The sequence below is a fragment of the Pseudophryne corroboree genome, chromosome 9 (genome assembly GCF_028390025.1).
Source record: "Pseudophryne corroboree isolate aPseCor3 chromosome 9, aPseCor3.hap2, whole genome shotgun sequence".
Classification (NCBI taxonomy): domain Eukaryota; kingdom Metazoa; phylum Chordata; class Amphibia; order Anura; family Myobatrachidae; genus Pseudophryne; species Pseudophryne corroboree.
Genome location: NC_086452.1, coordinates 152,476,692 through 152,500,510, shown reverse-complemented (window position 1 = coordinate 152,500,510; position 23,819 = coordinate 152,476,692). Strand labels below are relative to the sequence as shown.

At 46.1% G+C, this 23,819-nt stretch overlaps 1 protein-coding gene across 4 annotated transcripts in view; it reads right to left on the bottom strand.

The window, feature by feature from the left end:
- Positions 1–23,819, bottom strand: part of ARHGAP29 (Rho GTPase activating protein 29) — a 300,437-nt gene that overhangs the window by 107,407 nt on the left and 169,211 nt on the right. For 3 of the 4 annotated variants that reach the window (XM_063939858.1, XM_063939856.1, XM_063939857.1), the window contains exons 4-6: positions 14,832–14,928; positions 13,853–13,925; positions 11,512–11,575 (exon numbers count right to left, since the gene is read on the bottom strand). In XM_063939858.1, coding sequence (XP_063795928.1) covers positions 11,512–11,575; positions 13,853–13,925; positions 14,832–14,928 — 234 coding nt within the window. Of the gene's footprint in view, positions 1–11,511; positions 11,576–13,852; positions 13,926–14,827; positions 14,929–23,819 lie in introns of those variants that run through there. The other variant, XM_063939859.1, reaches the window with a different exon arrangement.

The window sequence follows — 23,819 nt, the reverse complement described above, 5'->3', positions numbered from 1 at the left end:
TAATTATATTTATATAGCGCTCTTTCTCCAATAGGACTCAAGGCACTTAACATATAGCATGAACATGATATAGTACAGACACAATGAAGTACATAAAAGCTTTTGATAAGATACAGAGAGCATGTAGATACTAAAGGGACATTATGAAAATGATTGAGTAAACAGGAAAGTCTTGAGTCTGTTTTCGAATCCTAGAGTGGGGGCCTCTTGAACTGTGCGGGGATGTGAGTTCCATAGAGTCAGAGCCGCATGACTAAAAGCTAGACCCCCCCCACCACCAATGAATTACGGGAGATTCTAAGTTCTGCTAGAAATCCTTCATCTACAGATCGCAGTAATCGAGTGGGGCAGTATGGAATCAGAAGCTGCTTCATGTACCTTGGGCCTAGGTCAGGCATGTCCAAACTGCAGCCCTCCAGCTGTTGAGAAACTACAAATCCCAGCATGCCCTGACACAGTTTTGCTGTCAGAGAATGCTAAAGTTGTGTCAGGCATGCTGGGATGTGTAGTTTCTCAACAGCTGGAGGGCCGCAGTTTGGACATGCCTGGCCTAGGTCATGTAGTGCTTTGAAACTCAGTAAGCCAATCTTGAAGATGATTTGCCATCTTACAGGCAACCAGTTAAGGGAGTAGAGCAGCCTTGGCCAACCTGTGGCTCTTGAGCCTCATGCGGCTCTTTCTTTATTCAAATGTGGCTCCCGACACTCGAAGTCACGTGACCACAACAGATCCAGAAACTGCTGCACTCCAGCCAGACAAGCAGCAGCAGCACTACGGAGACTGAGAACTGAGAGAGCCAGATATTAGAGGTGAGACACCCACTGGCAAACAAAGGACACATAAGGGGCTGCTGCAATGGCATGAGGTGTATTTTCGGGGGGGGGGGGGGGCGTAGTGACACATGAGGTTCCTGGCAGGAGTGACACAGGCGAGTGCTGGCAGGAGTGCCTCATGGGGGAGCTGGCTGTAGTGACATACCGTAGGAGTGTGCTAGCAGGAGTGACACATGAGGTAGCTGGCTGAAGTGACACAGTAGGGTATGTGGAAGTGGCTTTTTAAATGTATTTTATGTTGGATCTGGCTTTTTAAAAGTATTTTATACCAGAGACGTGGCCTAGCAGGCACAAGGCCACACCCCATTTTTGCATGTGCGCCTGTGGCTTGATGTCGGCTCTTTAACGTGCCCAACAAGATTTTTTGGCTCTTTGTTACTGACTGGTTGGCCACCCCTGGAGTAGAGGATGGGTGTTATGTGGATAGAACGGGGCTGGCTGGTTAACGGCCTGGCAGCTGTGTTGTGCACTAGCTGTAAGTGGTGCAATTCTATTGCTAGGAGACCAAGGTAGAGGGCATTACAGTAGTCTAATCGAGATGATACAAATGCATGTACGACTTTTGGCAGATCATCTGATGGAATTAAGTGCTTAATTCTGGCTATGTTCCTCAGATGAAAGAAAGAGGATTTGATTGTGGTTGATATCTGATGTTTAAGCGTCAAACCACCATACAGGACAACGCCAAGATTCCACACATGATCAGTGGTTTGTAATTCTGAATCCCCAAGTGTAAGTCCAGTTAGTTGGCTATGCTGCAGTCTTGTCATTTGATGTTGTGGTCCTATCATAAGGACCCCTGTTTTATCCGGATTCAGTCGCAGCGAACGGACATTCATCCACTCCAGATGAATTCAGGGAGATTCTAGGTACTGCAGCTAATAATCAATCATCTACAGATCACCGTAGTCAATCGGGACAATAAAGAGGCCCTGGTCATGTAGGGCTTTGAAAGTCAGCAAGCCAATCTTGAGAATTAGTCACTATGTTAGAAGCAGCCAATGAAGAGAGTAGAGATTGGGTGTTACGTGGCTGGAACGGGGCTGGTTAGTTAACTGCCTGGCAGATACAGTGTGGACAAGCTGCAAGTGGTCCAATTATTTTGCTGGGAGAACCAGGTAGAGGGCATGGCAGTAGTCTAGGCGTGATGATACAAATGCATGTATGACTTTAGGTAGATCTTCTGAGGGAATTAAGGGGTCTATTCAGACCTGGATGCCATCCAGGGGGTCTGCGCAAGCGCATTGGCTACAGTGCACGTGCCTGCACCATGCGGCCACATCCTTTAAGGATGTAGCCACAAGGTGATTGACAACGCCGGCCGTCTGGGGGACGGGGGCCATGTCGCAGCATTCTGGATAACGCAGGTGTGCCCGGACGTCATACGCAGCCGCTCTGAGAAAAAAATGGTGCCACGCCGCCTGGCTGCACAGGCAGGGGTCAGCCTTAAATCAATGCGTTCACAATTAAAATGCAATTGCATCTCGGGACAGCATCACACACATGCTGGGCAGCTTTGCCCTGTGCTGTGCAGCCTCCAGCATGTGAGTAGATGGACACAGATCTTGCTGCGGGAAGCAAGATCTACGTCCATCTCTGAATAACCCCCTAAGTGCTTGATTCTGGCTGTGTTCCTCAAATGAAAGAATGAGGATTTGATTGCGGTTGATACCTGATGTTTAAGTGTCATGCTACTATCCAGGACAAAACAGAGATTCCGCACATGTTCAGTGTTCTGTAATTCTGAACTCCAACATGCGAGTCCTGACAGTTGATTGTCCTTTGACCTATCATAAGCATCTCGGTCTACAACCATACATAGGGATAAAGGGAGGGGAAATCGGATTCCTCACAGCAAAAATGTATGAGTACTGCATGTATGACTAAAAATGAACACATACAAAAAAAAAAAAAAAAAAAATCGCTCACACTGGTCGCTGCTCCTATGCATTTTTAAAAATAATTTTGCCTAAATGAACGGTTGTAGTGATACTGGAGTCAGTGGTAAAAACAGAGCGCTCGTTACAGAGCTCTCTGCAGCCGTGTACTCTGTGCATTTATGTAAATGGCATATCATGTTTTTTTACAGTCTAAAAACTTCCTGCCAGAAAGGGCATCTCTTGCCACAACCCCAGCATATGTGGGAGACTAATGCTTTCCAAATTCTCTTAAACTAATTTGATCATTAGATTCCTTTTTGTATGCCTAACAGGGAAGTATGTGCAGATCTCTTTTGCTCTGCCCAGTTGTTTTTGCACTTTCCTCCAAGGTAATACTATTCACACCATACAAAAATGTAAGTAAACACCTGAATCCGAGAGACAGTGAAGTGGAGTATATATTATGGTGCTGATTCAATTATCTGCGATCTGTTTGCAGCAATGTCGCGCAATACATCAAATGTACTTTTGGCAATAAAGACAAAAAACAAACAAACACCATGTGCAATTCAATTGGAAACGTCATATCACGGCCATCCAATGGGTAGAATACATTAACTCTGCAGTGTGTGATCTATGTGCAGTACATGGAAGACTCCTAAATGGAAGCGGTTAAAATACCACCAGTCGGGATCCTGGAGGTCACAATGCCACCGCTGGATCCCAAATAGAGGTGAAATGCCGCAGCTGGAATACTGGCGACACAGGCTATTCTCCCTCTGTGGGTGTCCACAACACCCATAGAGGGAGAACAGAACCTGTGGCGAGTGCAGTGAGCCGACATGCCGGCAGCGCGGCGAGCACAGCGAGCTGACATGCCGGCAGCGTGGCGAGCACAGCGTGCCCGCAAGGGGCTTTCTGGCACTCGCCCCGCTGCCGGCATTATGGCGGACGGGATCATGACAGATGGGATCCCGTCTGCCGGCATTTCATACCGATCCCCTCCTAAATACCGTACGAGCAAACACTGTTTAGGAGGCGGGCATTAACCATAAGAGAAGTATAGAAGGCTTTTATCAAGAATCAGACGGCTTAATTCTACAGCTTTTATTAATGAATGAAAAATGATAACCAGCATGTGTATTTTAGCTAATAAGAGTGTATTGTGGGGTACATTTAAAATTAATCTACTGTGTTTCGAAAGTGCGCACTTAGAAGCAGTACAATATAGAGAACAAACACAGTCATCTATAAATGGCCCTACATTGTACCCTGAAACCATTATGTGAAATCCCTTTCAATCCTAAATACACTACAGTGATAGATATATATTTATATTTATTTTTTTTTTATTTTTTTTTTAAATGGAGTAATTTTTAAGTCTACACCTAAACACCCCCCCCCCCCCCCCCTCACCCCAAGGGCATATAAGTAATATGGTTGCCATGCATAACGGCAAAAGATACACAGAACTTTGATCCACAGGAGAAATATAACAGGATTTTAATACCTACCGGTAAATCCTTTTCTCTTAGTCCGTAGAGGATGCTGGGGTCACATTCAGAACCATGGGGTATACACAGGATCCGCAGGAGAAATGGGCACTTTAAGACTTTCAAAGGGTGTGAACGGGCTCCTCCCTCTATGCCCCTCCTCCAGACTCCAGTTATAGGAACTGTGCCCAGGGAGACGGACATTTCGAGGAAAGGATTTATTGTTAAACCACGGTGAGCCTCTTCCAGCTCACACCTCAAGGATGCTGCAGAATGTGGCATTCAACAGAATACTAAGCCAACGGCATGAACGACTGCAGCAACATGCTGACAAGAACCGCAACACAACATGTGTCTAGCCACAAGTAATAACTGCAGATACAGTACGCACTGGGACGGGCGCCCAGCATCCTCTACGGACTAGGAGAAAAGGATTTACCGGTAGGTATTAAAATCCTATTTTCTCATACGTCCTAGAGGATGCTGGGGTCACATTCAGAACCATGGGGTTATACCAAAGCTCTAGAACGGGCGGGAGAGTGCGAATGACTCTGCAGTACCGAATGACCAACTTGTGGTCATTATCGGCCAAGGAATCAAACTTGTAAAACTTAGCCAAAGCATTCGAACCCGACCAAGTAGCTGCTCGGCAACGTTGTAACGCCGAGACCCCCCAGACAGCCGCCCAGGACGAGCCCACCTTTCTAGTAGAATGGGCCCTCACCGATTTCTGTAATGGCAATCCAGCCGTGGAATGAGCCACCTGAATCGTATTACAGATCCAGCGTGCAATGGTCTGCTTGGAAGCAGGACATCCAATCTTGATGTATACAGGACAAACAGAGCCTGTTTTCCTAATCTGAGCCGTTCTGGCGACAGAAATTTTCACAGCTCTGACCACATCCAGAGATTTCGATTCAAATAAGGCGTCAGTAGCCACTGGCACCACAATAGGTAAGTTCATGTGGAAAAATGAAACCACTATCGTCAGAAATCGTGGACGAGTTCTCAACCCTGTTCTAACTTCAAGGAAGAACAAATAAGGCTCTTGTGAGACAAGACCGCTAACTCAGACACCCGCCTCGCGGATGCCAAGGCCAACAGGATGACCACTTTCCAAACGAGGAATTTTAATTCCACCTTCCGTAAAGGTTCAAACCAATGTGATGGAGGGAACTGCCACACCACATTAAGATCCCATGGTGCCACTGGGGGCACAAATGGAGGTTGGATGTGCAACACACCCTTCACGAAAGTCTGAACTTCTGGAAGGGAGGCCAATTGTTTTTGAAAGAAAACCGATAAGGCTGAAACTGTACCTTAATGGCGCCCAATTTTATGGCCTGCATTCACACCTGCTCGTAGAAAAAGGAGAAAACGTCCTAGCTGAAATTCCTACATAGGAGCCTTCTTGGATTCACACCAAGAAACATATTTACTCCAAATACGGTGGTAATGTTTAGACGTTACTCCTTTCCTGGCCTGAATAAGTGTGGAAATGACTTTACTGGGAACACCCTTTCGGGATAGGATCTGGCGTTCACACACCATGCCGTCAAACGTAGCCGCGGTAAGTTTTGATACACGCACGGCCCTTGCTGTAACAGGTCCTCGCGGAGAGGAAAAGGCCAGGGATCTCCTACGAGTGATTCCTGAAGATCTGGATACCAAGCCCTCCTTGGCCAGTCTGGGACAATGAGAATCACTTGAATCTTTGTTCTTCTTATGATCTTTAGAACTTTTGGAATGAGAGGAAGTGGAGGGAATACATACACCAACTGAAACAGCCACGGTGTCACCAGTGCATCCACTGCTATTGCTTGAGGGTCCTTCGACCTGGAACAATATCTCTTAAGCTTCTTGTCTAGACGAGATGCCATCATGTGTCTATTTGAGGAAACTCCCCAATGACTTGTCACTTCCGTGAAGACCTCTTGATGGAGGCCCCACTCTCCTGGATGGAGATCGTGTCCGCTGAGGAAGTCTGCTTCCCAGTTGTCCATTCCTGGAATGAAGATCGCTGACAGAGCGCTTGTATGTTTTTCCGCCCAGCAGATAACCTTTGTGGCTTCTGCCACTGCCGCTCTGCATTTCGTTCCGTCCTGGCGGTTTATGTTCGCTACTGCTGTTACATCGTCCGACTGGATCAATAAGGGAAGATTGTGAAGATGTTCCGCTTGCAGAAGGCCGTTGTAAATGGCCCCTAACTCCAGAACGTTTATGTGGAGACAAGTTTGACTATCTTCCTTGGAAGATTGACCTCCATGCGACTGCACCGCAGCCTCGGAGGCTTGCATCCGTGGTTACCAGGATCCAGTCCTGGATCTCGAACCTGCGCCCCTCTAGGAGGAGAGAGCTGTGTAGCCACCACAAGAGTGAGATTCTGGTCTTAGCAAACAGGATAATCCTTCGGTGCATGTGTACGCGGGATCAGGACCACTTATCCAACAGGTCCCCCTGGAACACTTCTGGCATGAAATCTGCCAAATTGAATGGCCTCGTAGGCCGCAACCATCTTTCCCAGCAACCGAATGCATTGATAAATTTACACTTTTGTCGGTTTCAGAACAAGTTTTACCAGGCTCTGAAGTTCCAGAACCTTTTTTCCTGGAAGAAAAACTCTGTAGTTCTGTGTACAGTATCCTTCCCAAAAAACGACAGCCACGTTGTTGGAATTAACTCTGCTTTTGGCAAGTTTAGGAACCAACCATGTTGTTGAAGAAATGTTTTGCACCAACTGGTCCCTGGATCTCGCCCTTATCAGTAGATCGTCCAAATACGGGATAACCGTGACTCCAAGCTTTTGAAGTAGAACCATCATTCCCACCATTAAGTCGGTGAAAATCCTCGGAGCCGTGGATAGACCAAACGGCAACGTCAGAAACGGACAATGACAATTCTGAATTGCAAACCTCAGTGACGACGAGGAAAATGGAAATCTGTAAGTAGGCATCCTTTATGTCTACCGAAACAATGAAACCTCTTTCCACCAGACTGGAAATCACTGTCCTGAGAGATTCCATCTTGAATTAGAGTCTCTCTTGGTAGAAATTTCCATTTAGGATTGGCCTCTGTCTGGTCTCAGTACCACGAAAAAGGCTTGATTACACGGCTTCCCCCTGTTGTGACGGGAAAACCAGGACAATGACATGATTCAGACAATTTTTGTATTGCGCAGCATACTACCTCCCTGTTCGGAGAACTGTAAGTCCGATTTGAAAAAATCGTTGAGGGGAAACGTCTCGAAAACTGCCAGTTTTCCGAATGAATCCAGAACTGACTGAAGAGTTTTTGGGTTTTTTTCAGACGCGCCACCACCGGAGCGGCCTCCCGCAAGAGAGCCCCAGCGGTATGCGGTGGATTCGGCGGACGCAGAGGATGGTTTCTGCACCTGTGATCTGGAAGAGACTGCGGACCTCTTCCCTCTTCCATTTCCTAAACCTGCAAAGAAAAGGGAATCTTCTTGTGCAACTATTGGGTCGAGATGACGGTATCCGATAATGATGCGTCTTCATTTGTTGTGCTTGACCATAGGGCCCAAAGGTTGACTTAGCTGCGGCCGTTGCTGAGATCAAACAACTAGGCCATCACCAAACAAGGCTTCTCCTTCATAGGGAAGAGGCTCCATTTCTTCTTGGAGTCAGCATCAGCATTCCACTGGTGAATGCACAACGACCGCTTAGCTGAGACCGCTATAGAAATGGCCTGTGAATCTAAGAGTCCAATTCCCCTGCAGTCTCACATAAGCATTGCGCAGCGTCCTTGATATGACCCAACGTAAGGAGTATCTCCTCTCTCTCCAGGATATCTATATCGGACGACAAGGTATCCTATCATTTTTGAATACTACTACTCACCCATGCGCCTGCCATGGCAGGTCTAAGTAATGTACCCGTGGTTACATAGCTAGGATATAGCGTAGCTACCGGTATACGATCCAATGGATTTGTGACATGGATCCGCGGCGGGAACGAATAACCATCGGAAGCCACCAGGATTCTTTCTCAAACAGAGTGCTCAGTACCTGAGATTTGCTATCTGTATATATCTGTATATATATATATACATATATGTTTTGTTTTGTGATCACTTGTTGTTATCCTGATGAAGGGGGACAACCCCGAAACGTTGATGATGTGATGATATATTAAAGCTTGGTTGCTTTATTTTTGCACTACTTACCACGTCTCTGAGTGCCGCTTCCTGTTTATTTGCTATATATATATATATATATATATTACACACACACACACACACACACACTATATACATATAAACATATATTAATCCACATACATATATAGACCCTCCGTCAGGAACAGCAGGGTTCTCCGTGACGTTAATACGTTCTTAATTGCACAATATTGGATCTAATCAGGAAACAATCTGGTCGACACAGGAATCAGTATCCGTGTCGGTATCAGGGAGTAGTAACTGGGCAAGATAACATTTTATGTTATTCATGTACTGAATATGTTAATCATGTACTGAATGCTCTTTTCCAATTTTGGATCTAAACTGGAATCACCATAGTGGACACTGGAATTCGTGTCCGTGTCGGAATCAGTATGTAACATTTCTAATCTCTTACTGATATGATCCATATTTGCATTCAAGACATTCACCCAGCAGGAGTCGGCGGTGCCGACACCGTCACCCCCTCATACGTCTGTGCCCCTAATATAGCTTCCTCCGGGGAAGAGCACTCAGCCTCAGACATGTCGACACACGTGTATCAAACACTAACAGACACACCGGCTTATATGAGATAGACCCACAGTAATACTGTCCGATGGACGCAGAGAGAGGATTTTTGCCAGCTCACAACTCCGCGCAATCATACAAAGCATGTGAATAGACTCATGATAACAGACTTGCAGCGCTTTATCTGAAATGCACTGCCCTAATTACACTGTGCCCCCCCCCCCCTTTTTTTTTTTTTTTAGCACCCCGAGACTTGTGTCAGCAGTGAGGGAGGACCAGCGTCTCCGCTATGTTGGAGAAAATGGCGCTGAGCTGTGCTGGCTGAGTGAGGAAGAAGTCCCGCCCCCGTAATGGTGCGCTGAAACGGGAGCATGGCGCGCAGCGTTCTTGCCCGCTGCGCGGTACCTCATAATGCCGTCACTGAAGTCTTCTTTTCTTCTGCTACTCACCTGTCTTCTGGCTCTGTAAGGGGGTGACGGCAGGCTGTGGGAGCGAGCATCTGAGCGTACCCAGCTATCAAACAAACAGGAGCTAATGGTGTCCTGTAGCCAGAAGCAGAGCCCTTGAACTCACTAGAAGTGGGTCATAACTTCTCTCCCCTTAGTCCCATGAAGCAGGGAGGTTGTTGCCAGCATCCTCCCTGAACATAAAAACCTAACAAAAAAGTATTTTCAGAGAAACTCAGTAGAGCTCCCCTGGAGTGCATCCAGTCTCACTGGGCACAATTCTAAAACTGGAGTCTGGAGGAGGGGCATAGAGGGAGGAGCTAGTTCACATCCTTTGAAAGTCTTAAAGTGCCCATGTCTCCTGCGGATCCAGTCTATACCCAATGGTTCTGAATGTGACCCCAGCATCCTCTAGGACGTATGAGAAAGGAACAGTAACAAAGCAATGTTCAAAATCTGGTATATAGCAAATATAAAGGCCCATACACACTAGGCGATTTTGAGCTGAAAGCCGCTCACTTTTGGTGTGTTGAGCTGCTTTCAGCTCAAAGCCGCCCAGTGTGTATGGACAAGCGATGAGCACTGATGCGCGCTCCCACTCCATCGTAGGCAGCCGTTCATCTACTGGTATTACAGTAGATGAACGGCGGGATAAGCGGCTTTCCATAGTGTCCTGCTATGGAAAGCCGCTCACCCCCGCTGACATCGCTGGGCAATGGGGAAAAGCGCTCAGTGCGATCATCGCTGTTCATACATGCTGGGCAAAATCGCCCAGTGTGTATGGACCTTAAGAGAACAAGCAAAGACTTGAGAATATTTGGACAATAGGGGAATAACAGCGTTAGACTAGCCGACATGAATATATTATGGCAAGCATGAAATGGAAGAGAAATATACACCATATATACACCAATGGACAAAATAAGACCTTGAACCAAGATAATAAAAGAGCATAGGTGAACTTCAAACAATATGGTAAAAAATAGACCAACCAACAACAAAATAGTAGGCAGCCCAAGTAAACACTCCTGCTGTTACCGATGTATTGTATATTAAATAACTGCCAATACAGGATAAATGAAAAACAAAATACAAAACTTCCATTGCTTTAGAATAAAATAATCACACACTAAAACAAAACCCCTATGCCCCCCCAACTTGTATACCTAACCCCTTAACAAGGCACACTTGGATCACAACACGCCCCCCACCTTCCTAACTACACTATACTAACAACCAAAGCAGACGGATGGGAGCCAGAGAGAGGACGAGCAGCGGGCGTAATCCAGAGGATGCATCCAAAGGTCAGCAGTGAGCCAGCAGGTAAGCACCACACCACCAGGCAGCCGCGGGGGCCAGAAGCAGAAACACCAGGCCCCAGTGGAAGAGGACCCTGTCACTTAGAACTCAGAGGTATAGGCAGGATGGCACCACTCGAATAGCCTACTACCACAAAGCTCCAGGTAGACAGAAGAAGTTACCTCACTTTGAGAACCGTTCCGGTGGAGAAACATCCATATACAGTAAGCCGGATAGGGACAGGATATTGTGGGAGATCTGATAAAACGCTGCCTACACCATGCTACTTCCGGCCATGACCCAATAGTGTGTAACTTTAACATTAAAATAAGAACTTTTATACGGTTATGACCAACTTTGGAGCGGTGAATTAAAAGCTGCAAATTCTAGCTTTCTAAGTCACATGAATTTACCACAATTGGCTATTTTAAACAGAATTCCAATAAGTCACGGCCGCATGCTTTTGCGGCGGAAAAAAAGTTGTGGGATCTAATTTGCGACTAACTGAATAGGCCCCATTATGGCTTACATACAGTACACTATAAATAACTGCTGCTTAAAGAGTGCACAATAACAACAATGAGAGGATGCATATATTTGTGACTGTGCCAATATTCAAGAGAACACAAAGTATTCTTTTAATAGGTAGTAAGTGCCTCTTGTATTAGGGAAGACACTGGCTCCTAAAAACTACACACATTTAATTCTCATGAGTGTCTGTTATAGACAGAATATGGCTGCCTCCATTATGTAAATAAGGTGACAGGTACCTTTCGAACTTTTCAACACAACACATTATGTTGGCAAATGTGACAAATTACACAAACACTTTCATTCCAAAAAAAATGGTTTTAACCTTGAAGTTCATCTCTCTCATGAACTGATCCAGCAGAGTCCTCCACTGAGAGATTTTCAAAGGACTGTGGGGGAAAAAAACAATTAAAAAAAGCAAACAATACATAAGTATACAGATGATACATCTGCTATAACAAGCTAATGTCTTTGCATTGACTTTATATTAGCATGCTAGCTGTCAAGTGATATTCTCAAACCATGAAGCAGGGTGGTCTGGGTAGGGGAACTAGGTACGATCTTTATGAATTACAGCATATGTTGTCCACAATCGAATATTACAGCACAGACTGCAAGTCTGTGATTACATTGAGACACACTTGTCATTTTTCCGGATTCACTTGTTTCTAAATATAACTAAAGAGGGCAAAAGAGATCAGTTTCTGCTGGTACTCAACACTGTTTAGTTTCGGCTCGTAGACCAGATTTATTTTTTGGGTACCTTTAAGCATGGATTAGTATTACTTTTTATTTTTCATCTGTAACATACTACTTTTGTGCAGTACTCATTTGGGCTTTTGTTCCTCCTTTACAGATATAATGTGACATCTGCGCTGCACTCTTATCTTTTTTACAAATGAAGTCATGTTTGAGTCTGGTTTGCTTTAACCTTTTTAGTCCTATTTGAATGTGCTCTCACCATGTACAGATGTGCCCAGATACACCAATCCTCCAACAGCTCCGTTTATCGCCCCACCTACTTTGTAACACAGAAGCTCCAAAACACAGGAGGCAGCAGCTGGGAGAAGTACACCTCCCAGCAGCCCTTGGAGGGGAGACCAACGGGAGCTGTGGAGGCCACCGGACAGGTGAGTACCATTTAAAAAAAAATAAAGTTTTTAAGAGCTGCAAATCCTGCAACTAATTTTTTTAAATTGGATACTGTGGGTATCAGGAGCACACATAACCTCTATAATGCAAAATTGGGCACAAGGATTTTCTGTGAATAAAAACTTGCGCCCAATTGAATTCCCCCCTAAGTACCTTAAAATAACACATTACATTATCTTAAAAAAGGAACGTTAAAGCACAGAATGTTTTGGTATTACAAAATGAACGTTTACTCTGTGGAAAATGTATAAATGGATATTTTCCCAACCTGCCACGTGATTTCTTGCAGTTGTTAGTGCACAGTTTAGTTCCCTTTTCATTGAAATGTAATGACCCAGATTTTAGTACATGGGTTAAAAAAAAAAAAAAAAAATCAATGCAGAGCATTCCATTGTGTAAGTTCAAAAATCAATTCGGAACATTCCATTTTCTGTACGGTCAGTTATTTAAGCAGGAAGTCAATAGATTTCATAAGCACATAAAGTAAAAGTAAACAGGTCAAAAATTAGTCCCTAAAGCATTTATTATTATGTTAGAAAAAGCTTCACAGCTATAAAAGCTTTGTTTCGTACGATTCTTAAAAGGGAACTCTAGTAATTTTCAATTTAATACAAGACCTCACTCCTTCCATCTTAGCAGTACTGCAGGGTTCCTCCCACTAAGGATATTAAACCCCCTCCTACACCTCCCATTGCTGTATTCAGCCCCAGTCACAATGCTCTGAATGAGGCTGAAGGCCAGGTCAACAATGAGAGCCACTAGAGTGGCTGTAGCAGCTGGGTGTCTGTAGCCTCCTGCTCTGCTTACATTATAAATAATCCAAATCATTAGACCTGGAAATTACAGTGATAGAGATCGTGGAATAGGGAAGTAACTCCTGAATGATGTGACCCCGGAGAGATGACTCTGGTTCTAGACTTTGGGGAAAAAGGTGTAGTCAAAAAACTTTGCGATGGCTTGCATTCTTCTTTACAAGCGCAAGAGGGATTTAGTGGCCAGTTCAGCAATCAAAATGTTGACGAGGACAGTGTGGGATCAAACCCAGGATGCCAACATGCTAATAATGTGATTTGAGGCATTTGAACAAGTTTGGCTTTGCAAATTCAAATAGAAACATAAGAATTTGACGACAGATAAGAACTGCATGGCCCATCCAGTCTGCCCTAAACACAGACACACACAAGGATTAATTTTTGTCAGGGGAAATTAACCTAGTACCAGCATATTTTTGGATTGTGGGAGGAAACCCACGCAAGCACAGAGAGAACATACAAACTCCAAACATGTTACGGCCAAGGTGGGAATCGAACCCATGACCTCAGTGCTGTGAGGCAGTAATGCTAACCAATTACACCATTCGCAATGCTTTACCATCATGTTTGAAGAATAGACATTGTTAAAATCACTTTATAAGCATCAGGTTTAATCTCACACTGTCCCTGTTGTCGACATTTGGATAGTCGACCGCTTAAATCCCACATATAGAATATTTGGAAGAGAAATAAAAAACCTACCTGACTTCTACGTGATGCATGAAGTCCAAATGATGAGCCATTATCTACATCTCCCATAAGGAAATCTGAAACCCTACAGGAGAAATGAGAGGGATTATTAAATTGATGAAGATGATAATTACTGATCATTATATAGTGGTGGGCAACCATAATAATCCACCCTCAGTAATTCAAAACACAGCTAAACCCACTCACAATACTGAAGCAACAAAATTGCTGAATGGACAGGAGGTTTACTACAATCACCAGTCAGTTATGAATTAATGTTTACTTGGTGCTGATATCATAACATGGAGAACAGTGTATAAGAATGGAAAGCTGTGTGCCGATATAAATGATCTGACCTACATATCCTAGAATAATAGCAATACAGATTATACAGTCATTAAGAAATGCCCTCCCTGATAAAACAGTATTACTGCAATCACCTGTTTATAAATGTTGAATATCCCGTGACACTTATCTCATGTGACCATTTGCAGCCAATGTGCTGAGAGCTGGCAGACATCCTAAAAAGTGATGATGTCCCAATATATATCTCATGAGACCGGTGTGCATGCGCCTGAGAAACGTACTACGATGTCAAAAAATTTCAATTTGACTTACTCCATACAGTCAGCAGAACTGATTTCAGACTAAACTATACAGTTATAGCAAGCAGTAGCTCTAATATGGGTTTTATTCCGGTACCATTTCAGGTGTAGTTGTGTGACAGGGCCTATAGCATTTTCGGATCATTACCAGTGGGGCACAGAATGTCCATCTGATATGGAAGAACATGCAGCCACAGAAAATAAAATATCAGTTATTTCGTAGACATTATGGAGGCTCTTTATTGTTTTGCATCTAGTTAGCTCATTTTATAGCAGATTCTCTTGGTTCCTCATCCACTTTTAGAAAGGCTGAGGGGGAGAGGACGACAAACAATTTCATTTCACACCTTTCATCTATGTGTGAGAGTCCGCTCACACTTACTTACACGTTGCCGAAGGTGAAGGCTAAAGTATCAATGGATGCAAAGATTTCACCAAGATGCTCCCTCCTGTTCTCTTCATTAATGTTTTTGAAGTTCACAGCTAGAGAGGGGACAGAAAATGAAACTTAATATCAGACTTTCCCAAATAAACGCCACAGAAAGCATGAAACATATTGCACTACCTGCATTATAACAACATGATACAAAACACTGACTTCCTAAGGACAGCGATGGTTGGCCTTCTGGAGGTCCTGGGCAGGCTAGTCTTGAAGATACATTGTCAGTTTGTGGATACGAATGTACTAATTGTTGCATTTTACAAAACAGCCAGAAACAAGAAACAACCCCCCCCCCCCAATACCAGAACCACTGTATAATAGGAAGAAGGGCCCAGTATAAAAGCTGCGGCCTACTTCTAATAGAAACAGTGTAGCTGAAGCACATAATCATCTCTGAAGACCATGGGAAATACATTCTTATCATAAAAGTCCCTCTGAGTAATTTTGCTGAAGGTCAAAATAAATATCCAGTTTTTCAAGCTGAAGCAATGAACAAATGACAACGCCTCAGACAGTTTATCTCAAGAAAGATCCCTGAAACAGAGCCTACAAATCTGTTCATTTCAACCACTTATAAACAGAAGAGCACAATGACAGAGATTATGATGGACAGGCATCAATGCTCTCGCTGCTCCTGAACTTCAGCTCCCACTAACTGGCTATGCATCATGGGGGATTTCATTGTCTGCAAACAACTGGATTGCTGAACAGTGTGCATCAATGTTCAATCATATCAAAGTGGAACAGTATCGAAAGAGCAGAAGTACATAATGCGGCAACTAATAAAAAGCGGATGTGAGACTAAGGGAAGGAATTAAAGACCTTATCGACAGAGTAATGTTTGTAGCTCATTTAAGCACTATTTTAGGGAGTGCTTACATACATTGTTCTAAAACAAATCTACATATTTAATTCAACATATATGTAGAATTCAAAGTAGTGGAGTATAAAGAGATGTTCTTAATCAACTGACCTTAGATGAACATAGTTCTTGAGCAGTCAATACATGGTACATGCACACAATATACCCATACATCAAAAGTACTCTTAAAAGTAAAATTAAATGTAATTGCTCCTCTGTCAGTAGCACGCAGCAATATGATACATTCCCTTGGCAACGTGAGTTAATAGCCTGTTAATCAAGTTGGAGCAGAAAAATAAAGTCTTTGTATCACTTGAAGGACGGCCTTTCAATGTGTCTTTTAATCCTGTAAAAGTGACTCATGCAGTGTTACAATAGGTTGTTAGCCCCCCAACCATATTCTCTAAAGATTCCTCTTTAAAGTGGCAGAGGACTCTCTATTGTGTTAGTGACCGCAGGTCATCGAAAGTATCCTTAGGATGCCTAGAGAAAAGGAGTGGACATCCCCACCACCCAGACCTACATAGTTAGTTTTGCCAAAAAAGCTTGCTTAAGGGATACTATTCCTGCCCAGAAACTAATGAAGGGTGATTCTGGACAAGGGAAAATGGTATTAAAACATAGGAGTCACGCGTCTATAAAAATAGATAAATAGGCAATTAGAATATTAAAAACAGTATTTTGGAATGGAATGACAGGGATGCCAAAAGGAGCAACATGCCTAATGATATACCTATAGTCTTTTTATAGGATCTTTTACCATTAATAAAAAAAATAAGAATTTACTCACCGGTAATTCTATTTCTCGTAGTCCGTAGTGGATGCTGGGGACTCCGTAAGGACCATGGGGAATAGACGGCTCCGCAGGAGACTGGGCACATCTAAAGAAAGATTTAGGACTATCTGGTGTGCACTGGCTCCTCCCCCTATGACCCTCCTCCAAGCCTCAGTTAGGACACTGTGCCCGGAAGAGCTGACACAATAAGGAAGGATTTTGAATCCCGGGTAAGACTCATACCAGTCACACCAATCACACCGTATAACTCGTGATAGGAACCCCGGTTAACAGTATGATAACAACGGAGCCTCTGAACAGATGGCTCGCAATAACAACCCGATTTGTGTAACAATAACTATTTACAAGTATTGCAGACAATCCGCACTTGGGATGGGCGCCCAGCATCCACTACGGACTACGAGAAATAGAATTACCGGTGAGTAAATTCTTATTTTCTCTGACGTCCTAGTGGATGCTGGGGACTCCGTAAGGACCATGGGGATTATACCAAAGCTCCCAAACGGGCGGGAGAGTGCGGATGACTCTGCAACACCGAATGAGAGAACTCCAGGTCCTCCTCAGCCAGGGTATCAAATTTGTAGAATTTTGCAAACGTGTTTGCCCCTGACCAAGTAGCAGCTCGGCAAAGTTGCAAAGCCGAGACCCCTCGGGCAGCCGCCCAAGAAGAGCCCACCTTCCTTGTGGAATGGTCTTTTACAGATTTAGGCTGCGGTAGTCCCACCGCAGAATGTGCCAGCTGAATAGTGCTACAAATCCAGCGCGCGATAGTCTGCTTAGAAGCAGGAGCACCCAGTTTGTTGGGTGCATACAGGATAAACAGCGAGTCAGCTTTCCTGACTCCAGCCGTCCTGGACATAAATTTTCAGGGCCCTGACTACGTCCAGTAACTTGGAATCCTCCAAGTTCCTAGTAGATGCAGGCACCACAATAGGCTGGTTCGAGTGAAACGCTGATACCACCTTCGGGAGAAACTGAGGACGAGTCCTCAACTCTGCCCTATCCATATGGAAAATCAGATAAGGGCTTTTATATGACAAAGCCGCCAATTCTGACACACGCCTGGCCGAAGCCAGGGCAAACAGCATGACCACTTTCCACGTGAGATATTTCAAATCCACAGTCTTAAGTGGTTCAAACCAATGTGATTTCAGGAACTCCAAAACCACATTGAGATCCCAAGGTGCCACTGGGGTCACAAAAGGAGGCTGAATATGCAGAACTCCTTTGACAAAAGTCTGAACTTCAGGCAGTGAAGCCAGTTCTTTCTGGAAGAAAATCGACAGGGCCGAAATCTGGACCTTAATGGACCCCAATTTGAGGCCCAACGTCACCCCTGCTTGCAGGAAATGCAGGAATCGCCCTTTTCCTTCAGGATCCGGTGTTCAACCGCCATGCCGTCAAACGTAGCCGCGGTAAGTCTTGGAACAGACAGGGCCCCTGCTGCAGCAGGTCCTGTCTGAGCGGCAGAGGCCAAGGGTCCTCTGAAAGCATCTTTTGAAGTTCCGGGTACCAAGCTCATCTTGGCCAATCCGGAACCACGAGTATAGTTTTCACTCCTCGCCTTCGTATTATTCTCAGTACCTTGGGAACGAGAGGCAGAGGAGGAAACACATAAACCGACTGGTACACCCACGGTGTCACTAGAGCGTCCACAGCGATCGCCTGAGGGTCCCTTGACCTGGCGCAATATCTTTTTAGCTTTTTGTTGAGGCGGGACGCCATCATGTCCACCTGTGGTCTTTCCCAACGGTTTACCAGCATTTGGAAGACTTTTGGATGAAGTGCCCATTCTCCCGGGTGGAGGTCGTGCCTGCTGAGGAAGTCTGCTTCCCAGTTGTCCACTCCCGGAATGAACACTGCTGTCAGTGCTAACACATGATTTTCCGCCCATCGGAGAATCCTTGTGGCTTCTGCCATTGCCCTCCTGCTTCTTGTGCCGCCCTGTCTGTTTACATGGGCGACCGCCGTGATGTTGTCTGATTGGATCAGTACCGGTTGGTTCTGAAGCAGGGGCCTTGCTTGGCTTAGGGCATTGTAAATGGCGCTTAGCTCCAGAATATTTATGTGAAGCGAAATCTCCTGATTTGACCACAGTCCTTGGAAATTTCTTCCCTGTGTGACTGCACCCCAGCCCCGAAGGCTGGCATCCGTGGTCACCAGGACCCAGTCCTGTATTCCGAATCTGCGGCCCTCTAGTAGATGAGCCCTCTGCAGCCACCACAGCAGCGACACCCTGGTCCTTGCCGACAGGGTTATCCGCTGTTGCATCTGGAGATGGGACCCGGACCATTTGTCCAACAGGTCCCACTGGAAAGTCCTTGCGTGGAACCTTCCGAATGGAATTGCTTCGTACGAAGCTACCATTTTTCCCAGGACTCGTGTGCATTGATGTTCCGACACCTGTCCCGGTTTTAGGAGGTCTCCGACTAGAGATGACAACTCCTCGGCTTTTTCCACTGGAAGAAACACTTTTTTCTGGTCTGTGTCCAGAATCATTCCCAGGAACAGAAGACGTGTCGTCGGGACCAGCTGTGACTTTGGAATATTGAGAATCCAGCCGTGCTGTTGTAGCACTTCCCGAGAAAGTGCTACCCCCACTACCAACTGTTCCTTCGACCTCGCCTTTATCAGGAGATCGTCCAAGTACGGGATAATTAAAACTCCCTTCTTGCGAAGGAGTATCATCATTTCGGCCATTACCTTGGTAAAGACCCTCGGTGCCGTGGATAACCCAAACGGCAGCGTCTGGAACGGATAGTGACAGTCCTGTACCACAAATCTGAGGTACTCCTGGTGGAGGGTAAATGGGGACATGCAGGTAGGCATCCTTGATGTCCAGAGAGACCATGTAATCCCCCTCGTCCAGGCTCGCAATAACCGCCCTGAGCGATTCCATCTTGAACTTGAACTTTCTGATATACGTGTTCAAGGATTTTAAATTTAAGATGGGTCTCACCGAACCGTCCGGTTTCGGTACCACAAACATTGTGGAATAGTAACCCTCTCCTTGCTGAAGGAGGGGTACCTTGACAATCACTTGCTGTGAATACAGTTTTTGGATAGCCACCAACACTGCCTCCCTGGCAGAGGGAGTTGCTGGTAAGGCAGACTTTAGAAAACGGCAGGGGGGGGGGAACGTCTCGAATTCCAGCCTGTACCCCTGAGATACTACTTGAAGGATCCAGGGATCCACCTGTGAGAGAGCCCACTGTGTGCTGAAATTTCTGAGACGGGCCCCCACCGTACCCGGGTCCGCCTGTGAAGCCCCAGCGTCTTGCTGTGGACTTACCGGACGCGGGGGAGGACTTTTGCTCTTGGGAACTGGCTGTATGCTGCAGCTTTTTCCCTCTACCTTTGCCTCTCAGCAGAAAAGGATGCGCCTCGAGCCCTCTTGTGTTTATGGGGCCGAAAGGACTGTACTTGATAGTACGGTGCTTTCTTTTGCTGTGGGGTAGCCTGTGGCAAAAATGTCGATTTCCCAGCCGTAGCTGTGGAAACGAGGTCTGAAAGACCATCCCCAAACAGTTCCACCCTGTATATATAGCTTTTAGGGTAGCCTCCTGCTTTCTATCAGCAGGATCCTTTAGGGCGGCCGTATCCTGAGACGGTAGTGCCACCTGTTTTGATAAACGTGTAAGCGCTTTATCTACCCTAGGGGATGTTTCCCAACGTAACCTATCCTCTGGCGGGAAAGGGTACGCTGCCAATAACCGTTTAGAAATTATTAATTTCTTATCGGGGGAAGTCCAGGCTTCCTCACACACCTCATTTAATTCCTCAGATGCAGGAAAAACTACTGGTAGTTTTTTCTCACCGAACATAATACCCTTTTTTGTGGTACCTGGGGTACTATCAGAAATGTGTAATACATTTTTCATTGCCTCAATCATGTAACGGGTGGACCTATTGGAGGGTACACTAGTCTCATCATCGTCGACACTGGAGTCGGTATCCGTGTCGACATCTGTGTCTGCCATCTGAGTTTGCTGGCGTTTTAAAGCCCCTGATGACATTTGAGACGCTGGAACAGTCACAAGCTGAGTAGCCGGCTGTCCTATGTCGTCAAACCTTTTATGTAAGGAGCTGACACTGTCACGTAATTCCTTCCATAAGTCCATCCACACAGGTGTCGACCCCTCAGGGGGTGACAACACATTTACAGGCATTTGCTCTGCCTCCACATCATTTTCCTCATCATACATGTCGACACAGCGGTACCGACACACAGCACACACACAGGGAATGCTCTGACAGAGGACAGGACCCCACAAAGCCCTTTGGGGAGACAGAGGGAGAGTATGCCAGCACACACCAGAGCGCTATATAACAGAGGGATATCACTATACAGAGTGTTTTCCCCTATAGCTGCTTGTATTATATATATACTGCGCCTAAATTTAGTGCCCCCCCTCTCTTTTTTACCCTTTCTGTAGTGCAGGACTGCAGGGGAGAGCCAGGGAGCGATCCTTCCAGCGGAGCTGTGAGGGAAAATGGCGCCAGTGTGCTGAGGGAGATGGTTCCGCCCCTTTTTCGGCGGGCTTTCTCACGCTTTTTGTGTTATTCTGGCAGGGGTAATTTACACCTGTATAGCCTCTGGGGCTATATATGGTGTCAGTTTTTCCAGCCAAGGTGTTAATATTGCTGCTCAGGGCGCCCCCCCCCCCCAGCGCCCTGCACCCATCAGTGACCGAAGTGTGTGGTGTGCATGAGGAGCAATGGCGCACAGCTGCAGTGCTGTGCGCTACCTTGGAGAAGACAGAAGTCTTCAGCCGCCGATTTTCCGGGCCTTCTTGCTTCTGGCTCTGTAAGGGGGGCGGCGGCGCGGCTCCGGGAACGGACGACGAGGTCGGGTCCTGTGTGCGATCCCTCTGGAGCTAATGGTGTCCAGTAGCCTAAGAAGCCCAAGCTACCACCACTTAGGTAGGTTCGCTTCTTCTCCCCTTAGTCCCTCGCTGCAGTGAGCCTGTCGCCAGCAGGTCTCACTGTAAAATAAAAAACCTAAACTATACTTTCTTTCTAGGAGCTCAGGAGAGCCCCTAGTGTGCATCCAGCTCGGCCGGGCACAGAAATCTAACTTAGGCTTGGAGGAGGGTCATAGGGGGAGGAGCCAGTGCACACCAGATCGTCCTAAATCTTTCTTTAGATGTGCCCAGTCTCCCGCGGAGCAGTCTATTCCCCATGGTCCTTACGGAGTCCCCAGCATCCACTAGGACGTCAGAGAAATAGATTTACAAATATAGTAGTGGGTGATTCTCCGTGATACACGGGACAGCTACACAAATTCAAACGACAATCTTCTCCAAAATACCAAGATTTTAGTGGGTCTTAAGTCATAGGGCAGGGGTGGCCAACCAGTCAGAGGCAAAGAGCCAGAAAAGATCTGTAGTCAAGAGCAAGAGCCACTATCATGCGCGCGCACATGCAAATATGAGGGCGTGGCCTACTTGTCACAAAGCCACACCCCATTTGTGTGCACATCTTTCGGTATGACGTTTGTAGAAGTATGACCTCATATCATAATTCCGTTTTTCGTCATGTTGTATAGTGCCAGATACATATAATGCCCCAGTACAGTGCCACATACATATAAAAACGCCAAAAAATGGGTGCCTCCACAGTGCCAGATACATATATGCCCCCAGTGCCAGATACACGTCCCCACAGTGCCAGATACACATGTCCCCACAGTGCCAGATATGCCCCCAGTGCCAGATACACATGTCCCCACAGTGCCTGCTATGCCCCCAGTGCAGATACACATGTCCCGACCGTGCCTGCTATGGCCCCCAGTGCCAGATATGCCCCCAGTGCAGATACACATGTCCCGACCGTGCCTGCTATGCCCCCAGTGCCAGACATGCCCCCAGTGCAGATACACGTCCCCACCGTGCCTGCTATGCCCCCAGTGCCAGATACACATGTCCGCACAGTGCCAGATACACGTCCCCACAGTGCCAGATATGCCCCCAGTGCCAGATACACATGTCCCCACAGTGCCTGCTATGCCCCCAGTGCCAGATACACATGTCCGCACAGTGCCAGATACACGTCCCCACAGTGCCAGATACACATGTCCCGACTGCCAGATATGCCCCCAGTGCCAGATACACATGTCCCCACAGTGCCTGCTATGCCCCCAGTGCAGATACACATGTCCCCACCGTGCCTGCTATGCCCCCAGTGGCAGATATATATGTCCCCACAGTGCTCACCAGCCGCCCGCTCCCTTCCGTCCCGCTCCCCGCGCTGCTGCTGCTTCTGCTCTCTCCGGCGGCAGTGTCTCTCTTGAATTAGGCGCCGGTCTGTGAGCCAATCAAAGCTCGCGGTCCGGCAGCCAATCAGGTGCCTTAGCTGCCGGTCCGCGAGCTCTGATTGGTTCACGGGCCGGCGCCGAATTGAAGCAAGACACCGCTGCCGGAGAGGTGTGCGTGTGTCTGGGGGCAGCGGTGGCCAGGAGCCAGCCGAGCCGCGGGTTGGCCACCACTGTTATAGGGCATCGCTACTAAGCAATTAAGTTTTTATATGTCCACAATTTCTCAACAGACTAGTTTAAAAGGAAAAAAACAAATTAAATGCATGTGATGCACAGGCCTTTATGTTCACTTTCAAGAAAATCACCCTAGCAATCATTTTAGTGTAACATTTTAAAAAACAAGCAAAAATCAACAGCAAAAACCCATCTACCTGCCAGTCTTTCAAGGCTATTCTGCTGATCACGATCACTGAACAATACAATCTTTGTTGTACAGAGTCTTATCAATGGGACATTAGTGCAGGGTACTTCATAAGACTGTATATCTGGTTATTGCTAATATCGTTATAGATTCTTAAGGCACCAACCAGGGCCGGTGCAAGGTGTCTCTGCACCGTAGGCAAAGCTTCAGCCTAGCGCCCCCTAACCTGCAAACCACTGCTAATTTTTTTTTTACTTTGTTCACAGTATATTTAACTTTAAAAGTACTTCGGTGCCGTCTAGTCACTGTATATGGCATCTGGTGGGGATATTTAATTGGGGTTGGGTACGGGATGCCACGGTCAAAATACCGACAGTGGCATCATGACCACCATAATACCGACATTTTGAATTAGATTAATTAACCTTACACTAACCCTCCCTCCCCACAGCCTAACCCTAAACCTCCCCCAGCATACTAAAATTCAGGATGCAGACTGTCGGGATTCCGGCGCCAGCATTTTGAATGCTGGGATGCCAACATCCCTTTAATTGCATGTGTATACATACATACATACATTCATAGTGTATACGCACA